Below are 21,523 nucleotides of genomic sequence, written 5' to 3' on the forward strand. Positions count from 1 at the left end.
ACATACAAAACATATGTCCTGCTTGTAACGTGTCCCCACATGACACCGACCATCTCTTCAAATGTATTGTGGAACCAACGCCTCTAACACCCCTCTCATTATAGTCCACCCTGTTGAAACAGAAAGTTTCCTTGGACATTGATGACAATTTGTGATCGGCCGCACCTATTGGATGGGGCGAAGCACAGCTATAACAAAAACAGCAGGCGGACAACCCGGAAAGAGAGACAGCAACTGGGCGGACAGTAGGGGTGAGATCTTGGCGGATCAAATAGAAGAAACGACGTTTTGCACAATAAACGGAGACGCCCCCCACACGTATGGTAGGAAGCTGTCACAGTTCGCCGGATATTTCAATCGTGAGCGCAGAACTCGTAAACTGCGTCAACTGGCAGCCGATGGTAACATTGGCATACGACCACCTGCCTATACTTATTTCGCTCGAGCGTCCTGCCGACTTCATCGTCACAGAAAAACGCACTTTCATTAACTTTAAAAAAGGAAAGTGGGACGAATCCAAATCCTTTACAGACAACCGCTTTGCTGCCCGCCAAGGGGAGCGTGCTTTCCGCAAAGTCATTGAATACGCCTCGGCTCGTTTCATTCACGCCGGTAGAATTCCCGAAATTCGGCCCCACTTCCCGGCGGAGGCCGCAAGTTTAGCGAGAGAACGTGACCTTATAAGACAGCTCGATCCCGGCGACCCCAAATAAGGGATTGTTTGTGGATGAACACAAGCGGGCGAAATGGGAGGAGCACCTAAGCGGTTGTAACCTCTCTGCCGGTGTAGGTAAAGTTTGGTTCACCTTAAGTCCCTATCGAATCCGTCTAGGCACAATGACAAAGTTTCCATCGCCTTTGGCGATAAAGTGCTGTCGGATGCAAAAAAATGCGCGAGCGCTTTCTGCCGACAATATATAGTGCATTCCACGGTCGACAAAGATAGACGAAGGGCCAACAGATACGCACATAAACATAATTTCAGCGCGTCACCAATTACCATCACCGCCAAAGAGGTTCAGGATGCCATCGGTCAGGCTAAACCATCCAAAGCAGTCGGCAAGGACGGCATAGCCATGCCGGTGCTTAAAAGCCTAGGGAAAGAGGGTTTCAAATATTTAGCACATGTCTTCAGCCTGTCTCTTTCCACCCTTGTCATACCCGAAAAATGGAAAATGGCCAAGGTAGTCCTGCTACTAAATCCTGGGAAACCAGCTAACATAGGAGAGTCAAATCGCCCGATATCTCTCCTATCGCCAATAGCCAAGACGCTTGACGCCATTTTGCTCCCCTACTTCAAAGCAAATTTGCAGCTAGCCTGTCATCAGCATGGCTTCATAAAACTCCATAGCACCACCACTGCGCTAAATGTCATCGGCACCCAGATAAATTGCGGTTTAAATCAAAACCCCCACCATAGAACAATACTCGTTGCGCTAGACCTATCAAAAGCTTTTGATACGGTCAACCATGGCACATTACTGCAAGACCTGGAAAAGTCTACTTTTCCCCTATGACTTAAAAGGTGGACCGTAAATTATCTGGGTGGTCGGCAGGCATCGGTGCAATTTAAAAATGAAACATCTAAACCAAGAAGAATTAAACAGGGGTGCCTCAGGGTGGTGTCCTATCCCTACTTTTGTTTAATTTCTACATATCTAAGCTACCTTCGCCACCAGAAGGAGTTACTATCGTTTCCTACGCCGATGACTGCACAATAATGGCCACAGGCCCAGGGCCACAGATTGATGAGCTATGCAACACAATACTCGTTTACTGCTAAACCCTTTCTCTAAACTGAAGTTAAGTGGCACATCCTTGTTCTTATAGCGCATAATCCTTTTTTTGTATGTCGATCCTAATCCCATGGTCAACTAAGAAGTCCACTCCCAATATGACTTCATCAACGATCTCCGCCACAACGAATTTGTGTAGCACGGTGATCTTTCAATCAAGACTTCACATAACAATTCTCCCTGTACTTGGTTGTACTCGCCAGTGACCGTAGGCAATCTTGCTCCATGTAATGGCTTTACCCTCCTGTTAACCAAATTAGATCGAATTATGGAATGAGATCCGCCCGTATCTACAGTCGGTAAGCGCTCCTTGCCATCCATATTTCCTCTGACAGTAAGACTGCTCGATTTTCTTCCGATTTGCGATACAGATATCATAGGACGTTCAATAGCTGGAGCAAGTACTCGATCTTTACATCTGGATCGCTCCTACTCATCTCCTCCAGATTCGTATTTAAGACCACCCATGCTGTTGGAACCGCTAGGGTCAAGCCCGCAATGACGTGCAATGTGACCTGGCTTCCCGCATTTGAAGCATTTGATAACTCTTTCAATCCGCTTTTGCGATCCTTTCAGTGCCTCCAATATTGTGTGGACTTCTACTTCCACACGGCGTGCTTTGAAAGCTGGCTTACACAGTAGCGATGCTGTTTCCTCAATCAGAGCATGTGATACTGTTTCTGCGAATGAAGGTTTTGGGTTAGCGTATGTCGCTCGCTTCGTTTCGACATCCCGTATTCCATTATAAAGCTCTGAATTTTTACCCTTTTGGTGTATTCCACGGGTGCGTCCGCATTCGCTGAATGTGCTAGCCTTTCAACATCCGACGCAAACTCTTGCAATGTTTCACCAGCCCTCTGGAAGTAGTTCAGTAACTTCATTTGGTATATCTGTTTCCTATGCTCGGTTTCGTATCGCCTGTCTAAAGAACTCATCAATGTTTCGTAGTTGTTCCGCTATCCCTCGGGCATAGTCTGTATGATTTCAGCGGCAGATCCTTTCAATGCCACGAATAGTGCAGCAACTTTATCTTAAGCATTCCAGTAGTTCACTGTTTCAGTCTTCTCAAACTGAAGCTTAAACAACTGGAAAGGAACATAACCGTCAAAGGATGGTATTTTTACCTTTGGGTTAGTCGCTGAAACTGCTAGGCGATTTAGTTTCAACTCCTGTATATCACCCCTCAATGTTTCAATCGCGACATCGATTGTAATATTTTTGGATCCTGTGCCTCCAAATTCGAGGAAATACGCCCTTCTTCCTCTTCCAGTTACGCAGAGATCTGCGATGATATTTGTGCTGAAATTTGCGATGACGTATCGGATATTCGTGCCTCTTGTGCTTCAATCTTGTATTTTGTACGGTTCTCCTGCTATTCCAGTTGGGATCTTATATTTGTCTTTTGTTCTCCCATCTTGGATATTAAACGTGTCTCCTGCAATTCGAGCTGTGCTGACATATCGGTTGATATTTGTGACGACATTTGCTTAAGCACTGCTAGTATCGCGTTAGTATCCGTGTTCCTTTTACACGTATATAAAAAAAAATTGCTCATCGTCACTTAGATAATGCTTAGGAGACCCATCTAGCGGCAACTAGCTAAAGAACATGGTACACCGAAAAGGGCAGACATAAACCCCTGGTGGCCATAATGTATAACATATATCTGAAACGGTTGCGATGGATAGTGGATACACACCGTTTATAGAGGTGATACATAGAATTAGTGTAGAAGTGAAACATATACACATATTTCAGTTGCATCTGAGTATAATGCGTTGTGATATTTAGTAGTACTAATTTTATGCGCAGCAATTTCAGAAGAGTGGATAAAGTTTGACGCTTAGCATTCCTTATAAAGTTGAAGCGTAAACGTCTATAGATGTAAAAAAAAACACAGCTAATGTCCACACTTGCCAATGGATTCGGAGTCTCTATTTTCTCCTCCATTTTAGTCGCCGACTCTTCCACATCAGGATAAAAAGTGTGTTCATCAACGTCGATTCCTTCCGATTCCATAAACTCTCGTCGTCGTTCCTGAAGTTCGGATTTATTGTCGGTTGTATTCAATCCACGGCTCTGCAGCTCCTTCTTCAGTTGCTGGATTTTCAATTCACTCAACTTTGCCATGTCCTTGTTGTGCTCTGCAACTCTGGAATTTATTCATCAATTCCCCTTCTGACACCAACTGTAACGAATTCTGGGGAAATCGTGGTTATTATGCACAATCTGCTAACGTTCGTATTGATGAACTGTTGAATAAATAACTCCAATATTCAGTATTGCAATATGATATTTATTTAGTCTACTTTGGGAGTAGTACAATTATACTTCGATATCACGTACTTCACAACTGCGTCTTTAAATCAAACTGATTAGTCATTCCTCCGTTTGCGCTGCTTTTATACTCTCTGTTGCCTCGTCCGCATATTTCTCCTAAGGTCTAGACGTTTCACCTTCTAGAACTGTTGTATACCCTGCTTGGTAATTGAGATATATGCGTGTGTATGTGTGAGTAACAACTTTGGCTCATAACTACATGTGTGTGTGAGATATCTCTTCACTTCGAGCTGCTGGTTATGTGTGTGCATGTACATTAGTTTGGCTGCTTGTTGTTGTGATTATTTACTAACAGCATAGTGATGCTAATATTCGCCACAATATTAAACTATTAAAGTACCAAACTCTATGTCGTCCATTTTGCGAACAAAAATAAGCACAAACTTCTGCGGCAATGTAACGCTCGATTGCCGCTTAATGTGTTTTCCCACTGGTTTGTTTTGGGTGAAAGTTCCAATGTAGCGTGATCCAGATACGAATAGAAATTCAACATGCAAATTCAACAACAAATTGATCCACATGTCTGTCAAGATTGTTATAAAAATAAAAAAAATGAATGTAAGGCGCGATAACCTTCCAAGAGATTTTAGGCCGAGCTTCTATTCCAATTTGCGTCGTGCTCCTTTTTAATTTTTCCTGCAAATTGGCGGGACGGGACATATTTTCTTTATGCCGTCTCGGAACGGAATCTGCAGGGCAGATGAGTTTTCACTGAAAGCTTTTCATGGCAGAAATACACTCGGAGTGCTTGCCAAACAGTGCCGAGGGCCGGCCCCGCTAGACAAATTTTCGTGTAATTAAAAAACCTTATTTCTAAAATTTTGATGTTGCTTTGCACGGGACGTGAATCCAAGGGTAGTAGTGCTGGGCCCGTATTACGTGTTACGATCAGTGACTGAAAACTATTTTCACTCAGGCTATAACTATGCACCTGTCAAACTATTTCTAAAAATTATAAAAAGTTATGGATCTTACGTGTACTATTTGCCGCTAGTTCGCATATGGCATTAATCCGATCCACCATTTCAGAGCTATTGTTATTTAAAAAATTAGTTTCGATCACGGATCGTAACCCGTAATACGGGCCCTGTTTATGGTACCCACCGAAATTTGGGCCAAAATTTTCGAGTGAGGTATCAAAAGACGCGTATTCACGTCTAGATTAAGAATCCGAAATCGGAAGTTGACTTTTTTACCCGTTTAAAAGTTATCCGCGAAAAACCGGTTTATGTGATACATATTGTTCCCGCAAGTTTACAATCTTTTAAGCGCACATATTACTTTACTTTTTATATTTAGTATATTAACATAATCTAACTTATAAAATATCAAAACAATTATTGCAACAAATTTCTGTCCAAATGAAAACACATAAAAGTGAACAGTGTTGCCAGCTCAGCAACGCTGGTGATTACTTTTGTTGTTCTCTGTTAGGATTAATACAAGGCGGTTGCGGCTCAACATAAATTTAAATAAACATAAAATTACATTGATTTTGTAATTTACTGATTATGTTGCAATTTAATAAATCAAAATAGAAGAGAATACGTCTTCAATTTATCGAAATAAAGAGATGCTGGCAAATATTTGGATTTTCATTTTGGAACAAGTGCAGAATACATACATTTGTCAAAAAAAAAAAAAATGCATGGCGTAGCCGGTGTTGGATCGGCTAAGGGTTATTTTTTTAAAGTGCGGCCAAAGGCCGTCTACGCAGAAAGGTGGAAGTGAAGAAGGACATCATATACCACACACCCGGACTTGGCATGGCGTATCCCAGGGTTATTTTTTATAAGCGCGGCCGAAGGCCGCCTATGCAGAAAAGTGTTCTACGCAGAATTACTGTGCATGGCCACCAAAAAAGAGCTTTTTCAAATTTTTGGTAAATAAAGACTAGAAAAGTTAAAGATATAAATACATCAGATGAAAGGTATTTTTATAAGTTATTTTTCATTTTTTTAATTTTATTCTAAAATCCATCCACTAGTTTCGGAGATATTTTGATTTAAAAAATTCATAATTTCGCCGTTAGACATGGAATTACCCCCAAACCTTTCATTTGCACCAAAAAAGAAATGTACCGTTGGAATCAGCATAAAAATATCTATAAAGTCCGATTTTTTATTTTTTTGACAAATGAAAATTCCAAATATTTGCCAGCATCTCTTTATTTCGATAAATTGAAGACGTATTCTCTTCTATTTTAATATATTGTAACGATTTAACTTGCAAATCCTTTTATTCGCAACCCTCTGCTAAGTTCGTATCGCTAAACTGTTGAATAAATAACTCCAATATTGAATAATTGAAAAACGGCCTTTATTACAGTACTTCACAATAACACTTATACTTTGCAACGAATAGCAAGCTTAATAACCAAACTGATTGATATCTCAAATGAAACTCTACTATTCAAAATAATTCTGCTATAGCTCGCTAGATAGCGCTTAATCGAAATCTCAAATCAAACTGAATTACAGCGCCTCTTCATCTGTTGCCTTTTATACCCTTTGGTTTCCTCGTTCGCAGTTTTCCAGAATGTACTAGAATTGTCCATGAGCTCTCAAACTTCTCAGCTATAACTAAAATTGCACAATTTTATACATTTTTTAGGCGCTTCCAGAATCTACTAGTCCAGTAGCTCTCAAACTTCTCAGATATATGCATGTGTTTGCGCATTGACTCTCCGCTGCTCGTATTCGTACATGGTACATATGTGTAGACGCAATTATTTATTCGTTTATGTAGATACATAAAGATTGAATTATTGATGTGAATGTTTGTAGTTTACAGTCTCTCGCGCGCACATAGGTGTATAAGTAAATGCATCTGTGTGTGACATCTCTCTGGGCTGCCTTATATATGTGTATACTTGATTTGATTATTAACGTAAATACTGCTTGGCATGGCCTTAGCATCGCCTTAGTGATGGGATAACTTAGTGCTGCTAATATCCGTGACAATATTAAATTGCAACATATTCAGTAAATTACAAAAACAATGAAATTGTATGTTTATTTAAATTTATGTTGAGCCATCACCGCCTTGTATTCATCCTAACAGAGAACAACAAAAGTAATTACCAGCGTTGCTGAGCTGGCAACACTCTTCACTTTCAAGTGTTTTCATTTCGACAGTAATTTGTTGCAATATTTGTTTTGATATTTTATAGGTAAATTAGTGAAATAATATAATTTTTTCGTTGTTTCGTACAAGTTAGATTATATTAATATACTAAATATAAAAAGTAAAGTGATGTGTGCGTTTAAAAGGTTGTAAAGTGCGGGAACAATATGTATCACACAAACCTGTTTTTCGCGGATAACTTTAAAACGGTTGAAAAAAAGTTAACTTCCCCTTTCGGATTCTTAACCTAGACGTGAATACGCGTCTTTTGGTACCGCACTCGAAAAAAAGGCCCTAATTTCGGTGGATACCATTAACTGCTCATTTACCAATCCAAGGTATTAGGTGAGGTAGGCGGAGCACGCTAACATGACGCAAGGGTGGGGCTATTTGATTTAGAGCGCAGATTGTTTTAAAAGTACAACAATATTTATTGCACGTATATCTTTGCCCTCAGGGTGTGGTAATATTTCTTGTTTATGCAAACGCATTAGTGCTTTTGAGATAAAACTTGTATCTCTAAAAGGTTTTCCTTTTCCGGTGATATTCCTCTATTAAGTAGTACGTGTCTGTCCGTAACAATATTGCAAGCGAGGATTAAAAATGGGTCGAAGACCAGCTAGATGGTAAGCAAAATTCTTGTATATGACTCATTTCGTTAAATCGATTCATATTGTTGCAGTTACCGCTATTGTAAAAATAAGCCTTACCCTAAGTCAAGATTTTGCCGTGGTGTCCCAGACCCCAAAATTCGTATATTTGATCTTGGTAGAAAAAAGGCATCGGTTGAAGATTTTCCACTATGTGTTCATTTAGTATCGGATGAATATGAACAATTAAGTAGTGAAGCTTTAGAGGCTGGTCGGATTTGTTGCAACAAATATTTGGTAAAGTATTGTGGAAAAGATCAATTCCACATACGAATGCGTCTTCATCCCTTCCACGTTATACGCATTAATAAAATGTTATCATGTGCTGGTGCTGATCGGTAAGAAACAATTTTTGGTGACGTTTTACAAGACTGTGCACAGAATTGATTCCGGGAGAGTCCAAAACCGTTGGCCCGATCCATATAGTTATTTTACCCAGAGGGGGTGATCCCCCGATCCTATATACGGTAATAGTCTAGTTGAGGGGTCGACTGCTAATACGCTACCAAAAATTTTGCGAGAGGTGTCAAACGACGCGTCTTGACATCAGTATTAATAATTCGAAGGCGCAAAATAAAAATTTTAACTCGTTCAAAAGCTATTAACGAAAAACCGAAAAAAGACCCGTGTGTACCTCCGAAACAGGGGTGGGATCCATAGTATTTTTGCGGGTAATAGTGCAGTTTACGGTACCCATCGAAATTTGGGCCAAAGTTTTTGAGTGAGGTATCAAAAGGCGCGTATTCACGTCTAGATCAAGAATCCGAAAGCGGAAGTTAACTTTTTTTTTACCCGTTCAAAAGATATTAACGAAAATCCGAAAAAAGACCCGCGGGACCCTCCGAAACCGGGGGTGGGATCCATAGTATTTTTGCGCAGATCACCTTTCTGCGTTGGCGGCCTTTGGCCGCGCTTATAAAAAATAACCCTGGGCTACGCCATGCCAAGTCCGGGTGTGTGGTATAACCGTGGCTACCGCCACGGTGATGCACAATTTTTTTTTTGTGGGTACAAACACAACACAACCACATTAAAATCGCCAACTTCGACTGCAAATATCTCCGGACTGAGATACAATTTTTCTTTGCCGCCTTCGCATTATTGATCTCGAGATTAATACGCGTCTTTTGATACCTCACTAGAAAATCTTGCCCAACTTTAGGGTGGGTACCGTAAACTGCACTACTACCTTTTTGCGGAGACCATCTCTCTGCGTTGGCGGCTACAGCCACGGTGATGCACAATTTTTTTGTGGGTACAAACACAACAACAACCACATGAAAATCGCCAACTTCAACTGCAAATATCTCCGGACACAGATACCGTAAACTGCACTATTACCGCTACGGTTATACCACACACCCGGACTTGGCATGGCGTAGCCCAGGGTTATTTTTTATAAGCGCGGCCGAAGGCCGCCAACACAGAAAGGTGTTCTGCGTAAAAATACTATGAATCCCACCCCCGATTTCGGAGGTACCCGCGGGTCTTTTTTCGGTTTTTCGTTAATATCTTTTGAACGAGCTAAAATTTTTATTTTCCGCCTTCGGATTATTATTACTGATGTCAAGACGCGTCGTTTGATACCTCTCGACATTTTTGGACGCGTATTAGCAGTCCCTTGCAATCGTAAAGAATTACCAAATTGTGAACATAAGTGTTTTGCGCGGATATAGTTTTGGTCTCCAAACCGTTGTTGGACCTACCCAGGATAATTTTGGTAATTCTATACGACAGCGTGGCACTGCTAATACGCGTCCAAAAATATCGAGAGGTGTCAAAAGACGCGTATCCGCGCCGGAAAAGAAAAATTGTGTCTGTCCGGAGATATTTGCAGTTGAAGTTGGCGAATTTCATGCGGTTGTTGTAAAGTTGGTGTACCCACAAAAAAAAAAATGAACATAAGTGTTTTGCGCGGATATAGTTTTGATCTCCAAACCGGTGTTGGACCCACTCTGGGTAATTTTTTTATAAGCGAGGCCGAAGGCCGCCAATGCAACAGGTGTTCTGCGCAAAAATACTGTGGATCCCACCCCCGGTTTCGGAGAGACCAGCTGGTCCTTTTGCGATTTTTCGTTAATATCTTTTGAACGACTTAAAATTTGTCTTTTCCGGTTGCGGGGTATTAATACTGATGACAAGACACGTAGTTTGACACCTTTCGATATTTTTGAACGCGTATTAGCAGCGTCATGCTGTCGTATAGAATTACCTAAAATTTTTCTTTTGACACCTTTCGATATTTTTGGTAGCGTATTAGCAGTCGACCCCTCAAGTAAACTTTTACCAAAGTTACCAAAAAATACAAGAAAACGCAGTGAATTGATCAAAATATGTATAAATAAAAACGAGTATGTGTTTAATTGCGCGACTTTTTATTACAAATTTTGCGCAGATTTGTTAAATTTGTATTAGCATTAGTAATCAATTAATTAGATGCCTATTTTAAAGGCACATAATTATTTCAATTGTTTTCCGAAAAAAGCTATTACTAATTGATTACCATTAGAAAAAAAATCAATATTTCCAATTATTGAAAAAAATCAAAAGTAATCTAAATTATTAATTTTTATTTTTGAATTTTTCGATTTTTTCGATTATTTTAGATTTTTTTTGATTATTTTTATTTTTTTTTTTATTTTTCCGCTTGGTTGAAAGAAAAATTCTCGTTTGTTGCATGCACGGGATAATTTCTACATACAAGTACATTTTAGGATGCAATAGTAAATCGTAAGCGCTTATTTATTTATTTATTTATTTGTTAGTCTACAAATTTTACAATTAATCAGACTAAATATGAATGAATGAATGAATATAAATGCGGATTACAGTGTAAAATTAACAAGCATACATAGTGAGCAAAATTATATTATAAAATATGTATATACATATATTATTGAATCAGTTATCGGGATGGACTGTGATGCCGAGCAACAGAATTGATTATCAGTGCTGTCGGAATAGAGCTGATGTATATTTAACACACAATAGTAGAGCTGCGATGTGTGGGAGGTTGGAAAGGACGTGATTCCAAGCCACCCGCCCAAAGTAACTGGAGCAGGTAACATATTTAGTTTAACATGTGACTTTGAAACAGTTATGAGTTCAAGGCAGTGAGTATATATTTATTTATACTGTAAAGTGTGTCGCAAGTATCAATATTATTGCAGTGATTATTGAAATCTTGACACAGACAACGAAGATGTTCATGCATTTGAAAATTCGATCTACATGTATTTAAATATAGCGGTTGGAAATACCGAGAGGGCTTAAAAGGGACATTAAACATCACCTCGCCAAGCAGAAATGGATTGTTTATCATCCCCCTTAATAGTTTTACCATAAGTAAAACGCCAAGCATCTCCCTACGTCTCTGTAGTGAAGGCAGCTGTAAAAGTTTTAACCGGCTGCAATAGGGCGGCAGGTTCCTTGATGGATCCCAGGCCAAATGATTTAAAGCAAAGAGCAAAAATTGCTTCTGGACCGATTCCAATTTTTCGCTATGAACCTGATAACGCGGGTTCCAGATAATGGAAGCATATTCCAATATAGGTCTTACTAACGATAAAAAAAAGAGTTTTAGTGACATAGGGGTCATTGAATTCCTTTGACCACCTTTTTACGAAAGCCAAAGTGCCTCTAGCCCTATTCACACACGATTCGATATGTAATTTGAAGTCCAGTTTAAGGTCCATTATAACGCCAAGATCAGTAAAGTTTGTGACTTGCTTAATGATATAATCGCCTATCATGTAGTGAGAGGTTTTAAAAGATTTCCTCGTAAAACACATAAACTTGCACTTCGGTAAATTTAGTGACATGACGTTCACGTCACACCACTCAACCCGGTTATTCAGATCCGATTGAAGAAGTGCCCTATCTTCAGGTGAGCGAATGGGCATAACCAGTTTGACATCGTCAGCGTATATCAGCGGTATGCAGCGCTTCAAAACATTTGGGAGGTCATTAATGAAGAGCAGAAACAACACTGGACCAAGGTGAATGCCCTGTGGAACTCCAGAAGATACATTGATGAATTCAGACCAGCAATTGTTAAACACAACTGTTTGCTTTCTACCTACCAAGTACGAAGAGGCCCAAGAGAGAAGCCGTGATCGCTTCCCAAGGCAGTCGGTTCTATGTACCGGAGCGACTCGGGATTTTTCCCGCCAAGGACTGTCATTTCAGTGTGACCGCATTTAATTTGTTGCGTCCCTCCCACAAATTGTCATCCTCCCAGTAGCTCCTTGCAGCAGGACTGCTCCATATTCTCTTACTACGGGAAGGCATCGAATCCAATCCGGGTCCGTCTCCTGACCCCGGTCCTGAGAAATGGTTTTGTTGCTTCTGCCGGAAAAGAATCTTTTTAGGACGGTCATACTCTGTTCAGTGTGTCTCGTGTAAGGGATGGTTGCATCGGACAGGTTGTTCTGGGCTTGATCCCAAAACCCGACGTCCACGTAACTTTTATAAATCTTTTGTGGCTCCTTGCTGCTCACGCCCAAGGGCGTCCCGTAGTCCTATCGCCAGTAGCAAAGACGCTTGAAGTCATTTTGCTTCCTTATTTCCAAGCAAATTTGTAGCTAGCCTCTCATCAGCATGGCTTCAGAAAACTCCATAACACTACCACCGCGCTAAATGCCATTAACACCCAGATAAATTGCGGTGTAAATCAATACCCCCACCATACAACAGTACTCGTAGCGCTAGACCTATCAAAAGCTTTTGATACGGTCAACCATGGCTCGTTACTGCAAGACCTGGAAGGGTCTACCCTTCCCCCATGTCTTAAAAGGTGGACCGCAAATTATCTGGGTGGTCGGCAGGCATCGGTGAAATTTAGAAACGAAACATCAAAAACAAGGAGAATTAAACAAGAGGTGCCACAGGGTGGTGTCCTATCCCCACTTTTGTTTAGTTTCTACATATCTAAGCTAACTTCAACACCGGAAGAGTCACAACAACTGATTCAAATAGCTTTGGAATAGCACAAAGTGTTTGTGACGCAAGATCTACTCCCACTTTTATAAAGTGGTATTATAAACGACTTCCACTTCTTAGGGAATATCCCTTGCCTCAAAGAGGCATTAAATAAGCAGGTAAAGGGTTGACAAAGAAATTGAGCGCAAGTTCTCAGCACAACAGATGGTATTTCATCAGGTCCACTGGAGTAGGAAATTTTCAGACTTTCCAGATGCCTTAGTACCTCATCTGTATGAACATATGGGATACCTACTGAGTTAAGCGAAGGTAACATGTATTGATAATCGAGCGGAGGGAAGTCAGGGATAGTCGAGTAATTGGATTTAAAAAAGTCAGCAAACATATTTGCAATCTCGGAGTCAATACTAGAAATCCGATCGTTATACTTCATTACAGAAGGAAACCCTTTTTAGAGCCAGATAATTTGAAACGCTTGAAGAAGCGTGTTTTTTGTTTTTTTTAGATAATTAAGTTCTTTAGAGCTCCAAGAAGTAGCTGGAGATGCTGAGGAGGTTTTGGAAAAAGGCACACATTTTAGGAATATCGCATGTAAAACGTTGGTGAAATGGACGGAGCCCGCTTCAATATCTCCGTCGTACTCAGGCCACTTTATTTTAGAGACTTCGTCGATTAGTAAAGACAAATTGGCCTTTCTAAACAGAAACCGGCGCGAAGACGCATTCGGATTGGTAGTGTTCCGCACCGGTAAGCTAAGACAATCCAGGTAAATTGAAAGTGCTGGATGATAAACATCCTCAGGCAATACCACTGGATCACATCGAGTAACAGAACAATTCGATGTGTCGTCTGAAAAAATCAAATCAAGATATTTGCCAAATTTATTATGAATTCTGTTAGGTTGATAAAGACCAATGTCTGCAAGGTCATTTAAAAACTCGTAGAACACAACATTACAAGCAGTGGGAACTAGCATTCCGTCAATAAAATTCCACGACACAAAGGGCAGATTAAAATCGCCAGCCACTAAGACAGAATCAACAGACCTTGACATAGCAAATATAAATTACAATTGGGAAGAATGTTTTAAGTATACAGAAATGTCTGACTGGGGCGGAATATAAGACGCAACAAAATATTTATAAGATAAAAGTTTAACTCGCACGCAGAGGATTTCAACATCAGAAGAATCATCGAAGTACACTTCCTCAGCAGAGAACCTGGTATGTACGGCGATTAACACGCCTCCACCAACTCTGTTTCGTCGGTCTTTTCTAAAGATCTCATAAGAATCTGCTAATATCTCAGAGTTAAACAAAGTTGGTTTCAACCACGTCTCAGTAAAAACCAAAACGTCATAACAGAGTTCATGACTACGGAGAAAAAGATCAACTAGTTTAGTATTTATACCCCTAACATGACGTTGAGGCCATTATGAAAGGTGTCGGACAAATCTATGACTCCGCGGGAATTTCTACATCTTTTCGAAAAAAACGGAAGGGCTTAATTTATACGTTACTGGGCCAAAGAGGAGCATTGAAAAGTTTGCTATATTCACTTTCAATCACTCGAACTTTAGAAGCGACTCTCACTAAAGTGTTAATGTCGACATCTCTCTTTACTAACTTAAAACAAGCGACATTAGAAGCACCAATACCAAATTGATCAGAGATGTATTTAACAATACTCTCCTAAGTGACCGATGGCTTAAATGAGGACAAATGAATCCATTTATACCGCACAAACACATCTAATTCAGCATTGTCATTGCTACCACTACCAACACGCGATTTTTGCGTAATTTCTTTTGATGCACTCTTTCGTTGTCTGTCGGAAACATCAACAGATGGCACATTTGCATTAACTAGCTAGCTGCAGCATCTGCATACGATACAGTGCCAGCAGAGCGCGACACTGCACTAGTATTTGTCACATTGTTGACAACCATTTGAGCATCAGACTTATTGGAATTATCAGAAAGCAAATTTGAATTATTTTTATGATTGTTAGCTTTAGTTGATTTAGATGTGGATGCAGTAGATTTAGTTTTAGATGTAGAATTGGAACTAATTGATGTTGATGTATTTCCAGATGTAGACGTAGTTTTAGACGAATGAGAGACTGTAGAAGATGAGCCGTTTTTAAATATAGATATAGATCCAGGCAAAGTAGAAGTTGTCTTTGTAGTAGAACTAGTAGAGAGAATTATCGATGTTTGCGGCTGAGTAATACCCTGCAAAAATCGCGAGTACTCCATGCATGCATGTATGGAGTACTCGCTATGGACCAACCGAGTACTCCAAAATTATCCACAATTCATACAAAAAATATGGTCCAATTAACATTGCGATGTCCTAGGACTGGACCATATACTCCAGCTTCGCATTACATCAGTGTAATCCATGGAGTACCCACAGTCCAATAAACATCGTGTAGTGATTACAATCGTTAAAAACGAGCAATGATCGGCTTAGAATGTGTTCGTGTAGAAACATGAGTTGGTCCATTGCTGCATTACAGTGGAGTATAATGGTAAGTACTCCAGTGGACCACATGATCCAACGATTTTTGCAGGGTAATAGCAGCAGGTTTAGATGTAAGAGTAGTAGTAGGTGCAGGTGATGAAGCATTAGCTCTCAGATTATCGATAGGGGAATTAGAGAACTCCGTGCCAAGCGGGGTAGCGGGAAAATCCATTAGGTTGCTTTGTATTAAGTTGTTGTTATTGGATGCCATGGGGAGACCAGAAATAAATAGCGCACTATTTCTGACATTCGGACAACCGTATTACTCAGCAACATTTAAGTTTTTGTTGGATGACTTCAAAGAGTCCATTATATGATTTTTTAAATCATCGAATTTTTTAGACACAGCATTGGAAATTATGTCAAAACCTTGTTTTTGAGCCACAAGAATTGCGATCAAAATATTAGATAGCTTGTCCGGCATGTTCACACACTTTTCACACAAGTAAAGCAAATGCGGGTTAGCCTTGATTAGCTTTACTTCATAGTCCGATATACCCTCACTACAGGCTCTGTGGAAAATCCTCTTGCAGAACCCATTACACGGCACTAGACTATAGTCACCAGATCTGGAAATAGTTTATTACACTTTCCACAATATTCATCCATTTTGGCAATTTAAAGTAAAAGAAAATATAAGAATACGTGAAAATATGAGAGCGATTAAAAACACGTCCGTACGCGGCGAGAGAATGATCTATGTATCGAGGCGAATATATACATGCAACCTATAGGGCGAATAGTATGTGAGCGTTGATGTAAATTCTCCGGTAAGTATACACACGTGCATATTTTACTACACTCATTAGGTATATAAAATAATGTGGGATCGAAACGGCGGTTTTTCTAATTGCCCAGACAATATGTAAAAAAATGTTGGATTCATAGGTTGGCATCCAAAAGCTTTTATTTAGCAACGATCCTTTATGGTTTCATCCTTAAGTCTAGCCAATTTTGTTATATTCAAAATAAATATATCCACTATTTTGGATTACGTTATGGCTATGCACTGATTATTTTGTACATACAAGAACATTGGTGGATGTAACGGTAACGGTAGGAGTCTTTCGAGTGCTTTAAGCAGAAAAGAAGATAAGCTTATAGCCCTATAAACATTTGGTTTAGAGGGGGAGGTTTTCCCTGCCTATACGTAATTGAGCCTAAGACAACCTATAAACATCCCTATTATCCAGGGCCTTATAAGTTCGGCAATATACTGTAGATGAGCGGGGAAAATTCCATCCGGCCCGGCGATTTATAGGGCTTGAAGGTCTGTAAAGCCCAATCAATCCCTTTATCATCTTTGATTTCGCTTATTAGCTGATCATTAGGTGAACCTCCGCTAACAATATTTGAAGACACGCCCGCGCTTGCTGGGAAGTGTGTATCCATAAGCAAGTTTATGGTTTCAGCGCTGGAGTCCGTCCAGTGCCCATCCTGCTTTTGAACGTAACTTAGCTGAGTTGGAGATTTCGATAGCACCTTCCTTAAGCGGTAGGCCGCGAATGTGGATTCACTCTTGCCGCAGAAATCCCTCCGGGAGGATCGCTTTTCGTTTCGGATTGCTTTTTTATATATATTTGTTTTCGTTTTATAAGCAGCCCATGAGGATTCGTGTCCGTCATGCTTTGCTTTATTAAAGGCCGCCTTACATGACTTCCTAAGCTTATCAAGATCGGACGACCACCATGGTGGTTTGTGAGTTTTTTAGTCGGGCAAGCGCTATCTAAAGCATTCCTACATTTTTGACTGAAATTATTTACAAGCACGTCCAGCTCCTCCTCGCTCCAGTTCGTTCTTATAATATTTTGTATGTACTTAGGACCTGTGTGCGCCTGCGGTATAGAAAAGCTTAAATATCTATGGTCAGAAAAGGAGTGCTCCTTTAGAACTCTCCATGAAACGATCAGGTTACTGAAAGAATCTGTGACAAGGGTTATGTCAAGGACCTCTTCGCGGTTCCTCGTAATGAAGGTGGGGTCATTTCCCCTATTACATATACTTAGATTAGTGCCTAAACGATAGTTAAATAAAGACTCACCTCGTTCATTTGTATCAATGCTGCCCCACTGGGCATGGTGAGCATTGGCATCGCCTCCGAGTAGGATGAAGTCATTTCGTGGAATTGCTGCTCTCACGAACTCTCTGAAATTCAGCACCTGATGACAGGTGCAGTATGAGTGCAGCTGATGCTGCTTTACAATGATGCTGGTTAATTTGGAGGACCCTGATCATAAAACGTTTGCGCTTTCTTCCGTGAGCAACGCATCCGGTTCGCCATCCCCCAGAAGCTTACCCTCATAGTACAACCTCCTGAGAGCCAAGCTTCCAGCCGAGCCTGACGAAGCGTAGCCACTACCTTCCTCGCCCTCGTCTACCTCCATCTCGTCTTCACTGGGGGGGGGGGGGGGGGGGGGGGGGGGTAGTTCAACCACCTCCGTGGGAGACTGAAGGTTGACCAAGGCTTCGACATCAGTCTTATAAACCTTAAGGCTTATATTTTTGAAGCCGTAGCTTACTTTGAAGTTCTGCTTTTTCAGCGCTTCGACTCTAGCGCTGTCGAGCAACAGGACTATCTGCATCGTGGCTCGTTCAGATTTCTCCACGTTGACCACCTTCCAGTTCTTGGTCGGTAGATTCGGGTTGTACTCTTGGAGCAGCCCCAGGATGTCAGCTGGATCCGTTGGCGTCACTGGAATCCAGGCTCGAGCCCTTGGTCGTGAGGGGATATCACGCGCCTCCACTACCTTGAGGCGCGCGCCCGGATATACCTCCCCTATCAGAGTGACGGCGGCCTGGCGTCGTCACAGGCAATTAGCTTGACATTGCCCTGGAACCATCCTGCATCGGTATAAGATGGCGGTGGACCAGGGTTGTCTCTCTTAACCTTAACGGCCACCGTAGCGAGCGCGGCCTCGATCCACTTACACTGTTGTTTCGGGATCCTGCCATGTTGTTTTGTAGCGATAAGATTGCTCCCCGAAGGCTTTGGGGAGTGTTATCGCTGTGATGGTTCTTTGCCGGATACAGATCCGGTACGCTCCGGTAACACAGCGCCATTAAAGTGCTAGCCCGATCATCTCGGGAACGATTTATATGGCCACATTAAACCTTCAGGCCATCCCTCCCTCCCCACCCACAAGTTCCATGAGGAGCTTGGGGTCGCCAGAGCCTCGTCTGTTAGTGAAACAGGATTCGCCTCGGATAGGTGAGGTTGACAATTGGGTTTGGAGAAGCTGTATATTGCGCTGGCAACCTGAAGAGTTGCGCTACACATCCCCTTGAATCTGGTATTTCAGTCGCCTCTTACGACAGGCATACCTACCGCGGGTATATTCTGACCTCCTAACCCGCTGGGGGAGGGATCCTGCCATCTTTGCTGCTCTCGTCTATAATGCCAATGAACTGCGGACCCTTGGCAATTGCGGCGTCCGTAATCCGCGTCCAGCCTCCCATTGTCTTGGCCCTTTTCGGTGCCGTGGGGTTGGATTCATCCATGGACCTTTCGAGGTTTCATCAGTCCGGCAACATTTGTCTCGCCGAAGCAAGATCACGCTGCGGCTTCGCCCAGTCCTCCGCAGACACTTCCCCCCTACCTAATCGGCGAGGAGGCATTCCTGCGCAGGATGGGCATCCCAGCGCTTGTCTTGGTGACTGGGCTTTTTAAGTCCCTTGGCCCTAGAGCCGGCCATGAATGGGAAACTATATCAAACGCCTTACTGACATCAGTGTAAATGACATCAACTTCGCAGTTCGTCCTAAAGTTATTGGATACAAGGGTAGTGAACTCCAGCAAGTTAGACACAGTGGACTTACCCTTGCAAAAGCAATGTTGTGACAGGTCCACTGCTGAAGATACTGTAAAAGCCAGTTATTTTGTGACAATTGATTCAAATAGTTTTGGAATAGCACAAAGTTTGGCTATTCCTCTATAGTTTGTGACACAAGATCTACTCCCACTTTTATAAAGTGGTATTATAAATGACTCCTTCCACATCGTAGGGAATATCCCTTGCCTCAAAGAGGCATTAAATACAGGTAAGGGGTTCACAAAGAAATTGAGCGCAAGTTCTTAGCTCAACAGATGGTATTTCATCAGGTCCACTGGAGTAGGAAATTTTCAGACTTTCCAGATGCCTTAGTACCTCATCTGTATGAGTATATGGGATACCTACTGAGTTAAATGAAGGTAACATATATTGTTAATCCACCAGAGGGGAGTCAGGGATAGTCGAATAATTAGATTTAAAAAATTCAGCAAACATATTTGCAATCTCGGAGTCATTACTAGAAATCTGATCGTTATACTTCATTACAGAAGGAAACACTATTTTTTCTTTTGGAGTTGACGAAGGAATAAAATGATTTTGGATTGGAAGAGATCCTGTGCTTAATCTTCATCAGATAATTCTTATAGCATCTTATCTGTAGCGTGTTGTACTTAAAGCGCAAGATGGAATATGCAGCATAATCACTATTAGAACCAGATAATTTGAAACGCTTGAAGAAGCGTGTTTTTTTGATAGCTAAGTTCTCTAGAGCTCCAAGCAGTATCTGGAGGTGCTGAAGAGGTTTTGGAAAAAGGCACACATTTGAGAAATGGTGCATGTAAAACGTTGGTGAAATGAATGGAGCTCGCTTCAATATCTCCGTCGTACTCAGGCCACATTATTTTAGAGCCTTCATCGATTAGTAAAGACCAATTGACCTTCCTAAACAGAAACAGGCGAGAAGATACATGCGAATCAGTAGTATTCCGCACCGGTAAACTGAGGCAATCCAGGTATATTGAAAGTGCTGGATGATAAACATCCTCAGGCAACACCACTGGATCACTGATAATAGACGTTGAGGTCATTATGAAAGGGAGGGGGGGGGGGGGGGGGGGAGACGCGCTGAATTTATGTTTATGTGCGTGTCTGTTGGCCCCCCGTCTATCTTTGTCGACCGTAGAATGCATTATATATTGCCAGCAGAAATCGCTCGCGAATCACATCCGACAGCACTTTATCGCCGAAGGCGATGGAAATTTTGTCATTGTGCTTAGACGGATTCGATAGGGACTTTACGGTGGACCAAAGCTTACCTACACCGGCAGAGGGGTTACAACCGCTTAAGTGCTCCTCCCATTTCGCCCGCTTGTGCTCATCCACAAGCAATCTGATGCGTTGGTTTATATCCCTTATTTGGGGGTCGCTGGGATCGAGTTGTCTTATAAGGTCACGTTCTCTCGCTAAACTTGCGGCCTCCGCCGGGAAGCAGGGTGGAATTTCGGGAATTCTACCGGCGGGAATTAAACGAGCCGGGGCGGATTAAATGACCTTGTGGAAAGCACGCTCCCCTTGGCGGGCATCAGTTGGGATAGGGAGGGCAGCATAGCTGCTGTCTGTAAGGGATTTGCATTCGTCCCACTTTCCTTTTTTAAAGTTAATGAAAGTGCGTTTTTCTGCTACGATGAAGTCGGCGGGACGCTCGAGCGAAATAGGTATAGGCAGGTGGTCGGATGCCAATGTTACCATCGGCTGCCAGTTGACGCAGTTTACGAGTTCTGCGCTCACGATTGAAGTATCCGGCGAGCTGTGACAGCGTCCTACCATACGTGTGGGGGCGTCTCCGTTTATAGTGCAGAACGTCGTTTCTTCTATTTGATCCGCTAACATCTCACCCCTACTGTCCACCCGCAAGTTTGAATGCCATAGATCATGATGGGCATTGAAATCGCCTAAGATAATGCGATTGTTTCCAGTGAGTACGCCGCTGATATCAGGGCGGTATCCACTGGGCCAACAGGTGACAGGAGGGATGTAGATGTTGATGATTTCTAGATTTGCATCGCCTGACCGGATAGATAATCCTTGTCGTTCTAAGACACTGTCCCTGCGGCCGATGTCGGTATCAAATAAATGATATTGCACAGAGTGATATATGATAAACGCCAGGCCACCTCCATTTCCGCTCTCGCGATCTTTTCTGTGGACATTATACCCAGAACAAATCTGCAGAGCAGATCTTGCTGTGAGTTTGGTCTCTTGAATCACAGCAATGCGGATGTTGTGCCGCTTCATGAAATCGACTATATCCGTGATCTTCCCAGTTAATCCATTACAGTTTAACTGCCGAATTCTGAAGTGCAACGGGGAAGACG

At 41.8% G+C, this 21,523-nt stretch overlaps 1 protein-coding gene across 1 annotated transcript in view; it reads left to right on the forward strand.

Annotated features, from left to right (window-relative positions):
- The first annotated feature begins 7,729 nt into the window (after positions 1-7,729).
- Positions 7,730-21,523, forward strand: part of RpL10 (ribosomal protein L10) — a 210,106-nt gene continuing 196,312 nt past the window's right edge. Inside the window, exons 1-2 of the mRNA XM_067760018.1 lie at positions 7,730-7,888; positions 7,945-8,250. Of these exons, the coding sequence (XP_067616119.1) occupies positions 7,866-7,888; positions 7,945-8,250 (329 nt within the window). The 5' untranslated portion in view covers positions 7,730-7,865. The remainder of the gene's footprint in view (positions 7,889-7,944; positions 8,251-21,523) is intronic.

The sequence above is a fragment of the Eurosta solidaginis genome, chromosome 1, assembly GCF_040869045.1.
Source record: "Eurosta solidaginis isolate ZX-2024a chromosome 1, ASM4086904v1, whole genome shotgun sequence".
In the NCBI taxonomy this organism is placed as follows: Eukaryota; Metazoa; Arthropoda; class Insecta; order Diptera; family Tephritidae; genus Eurosta; species Eurosta solidaginis.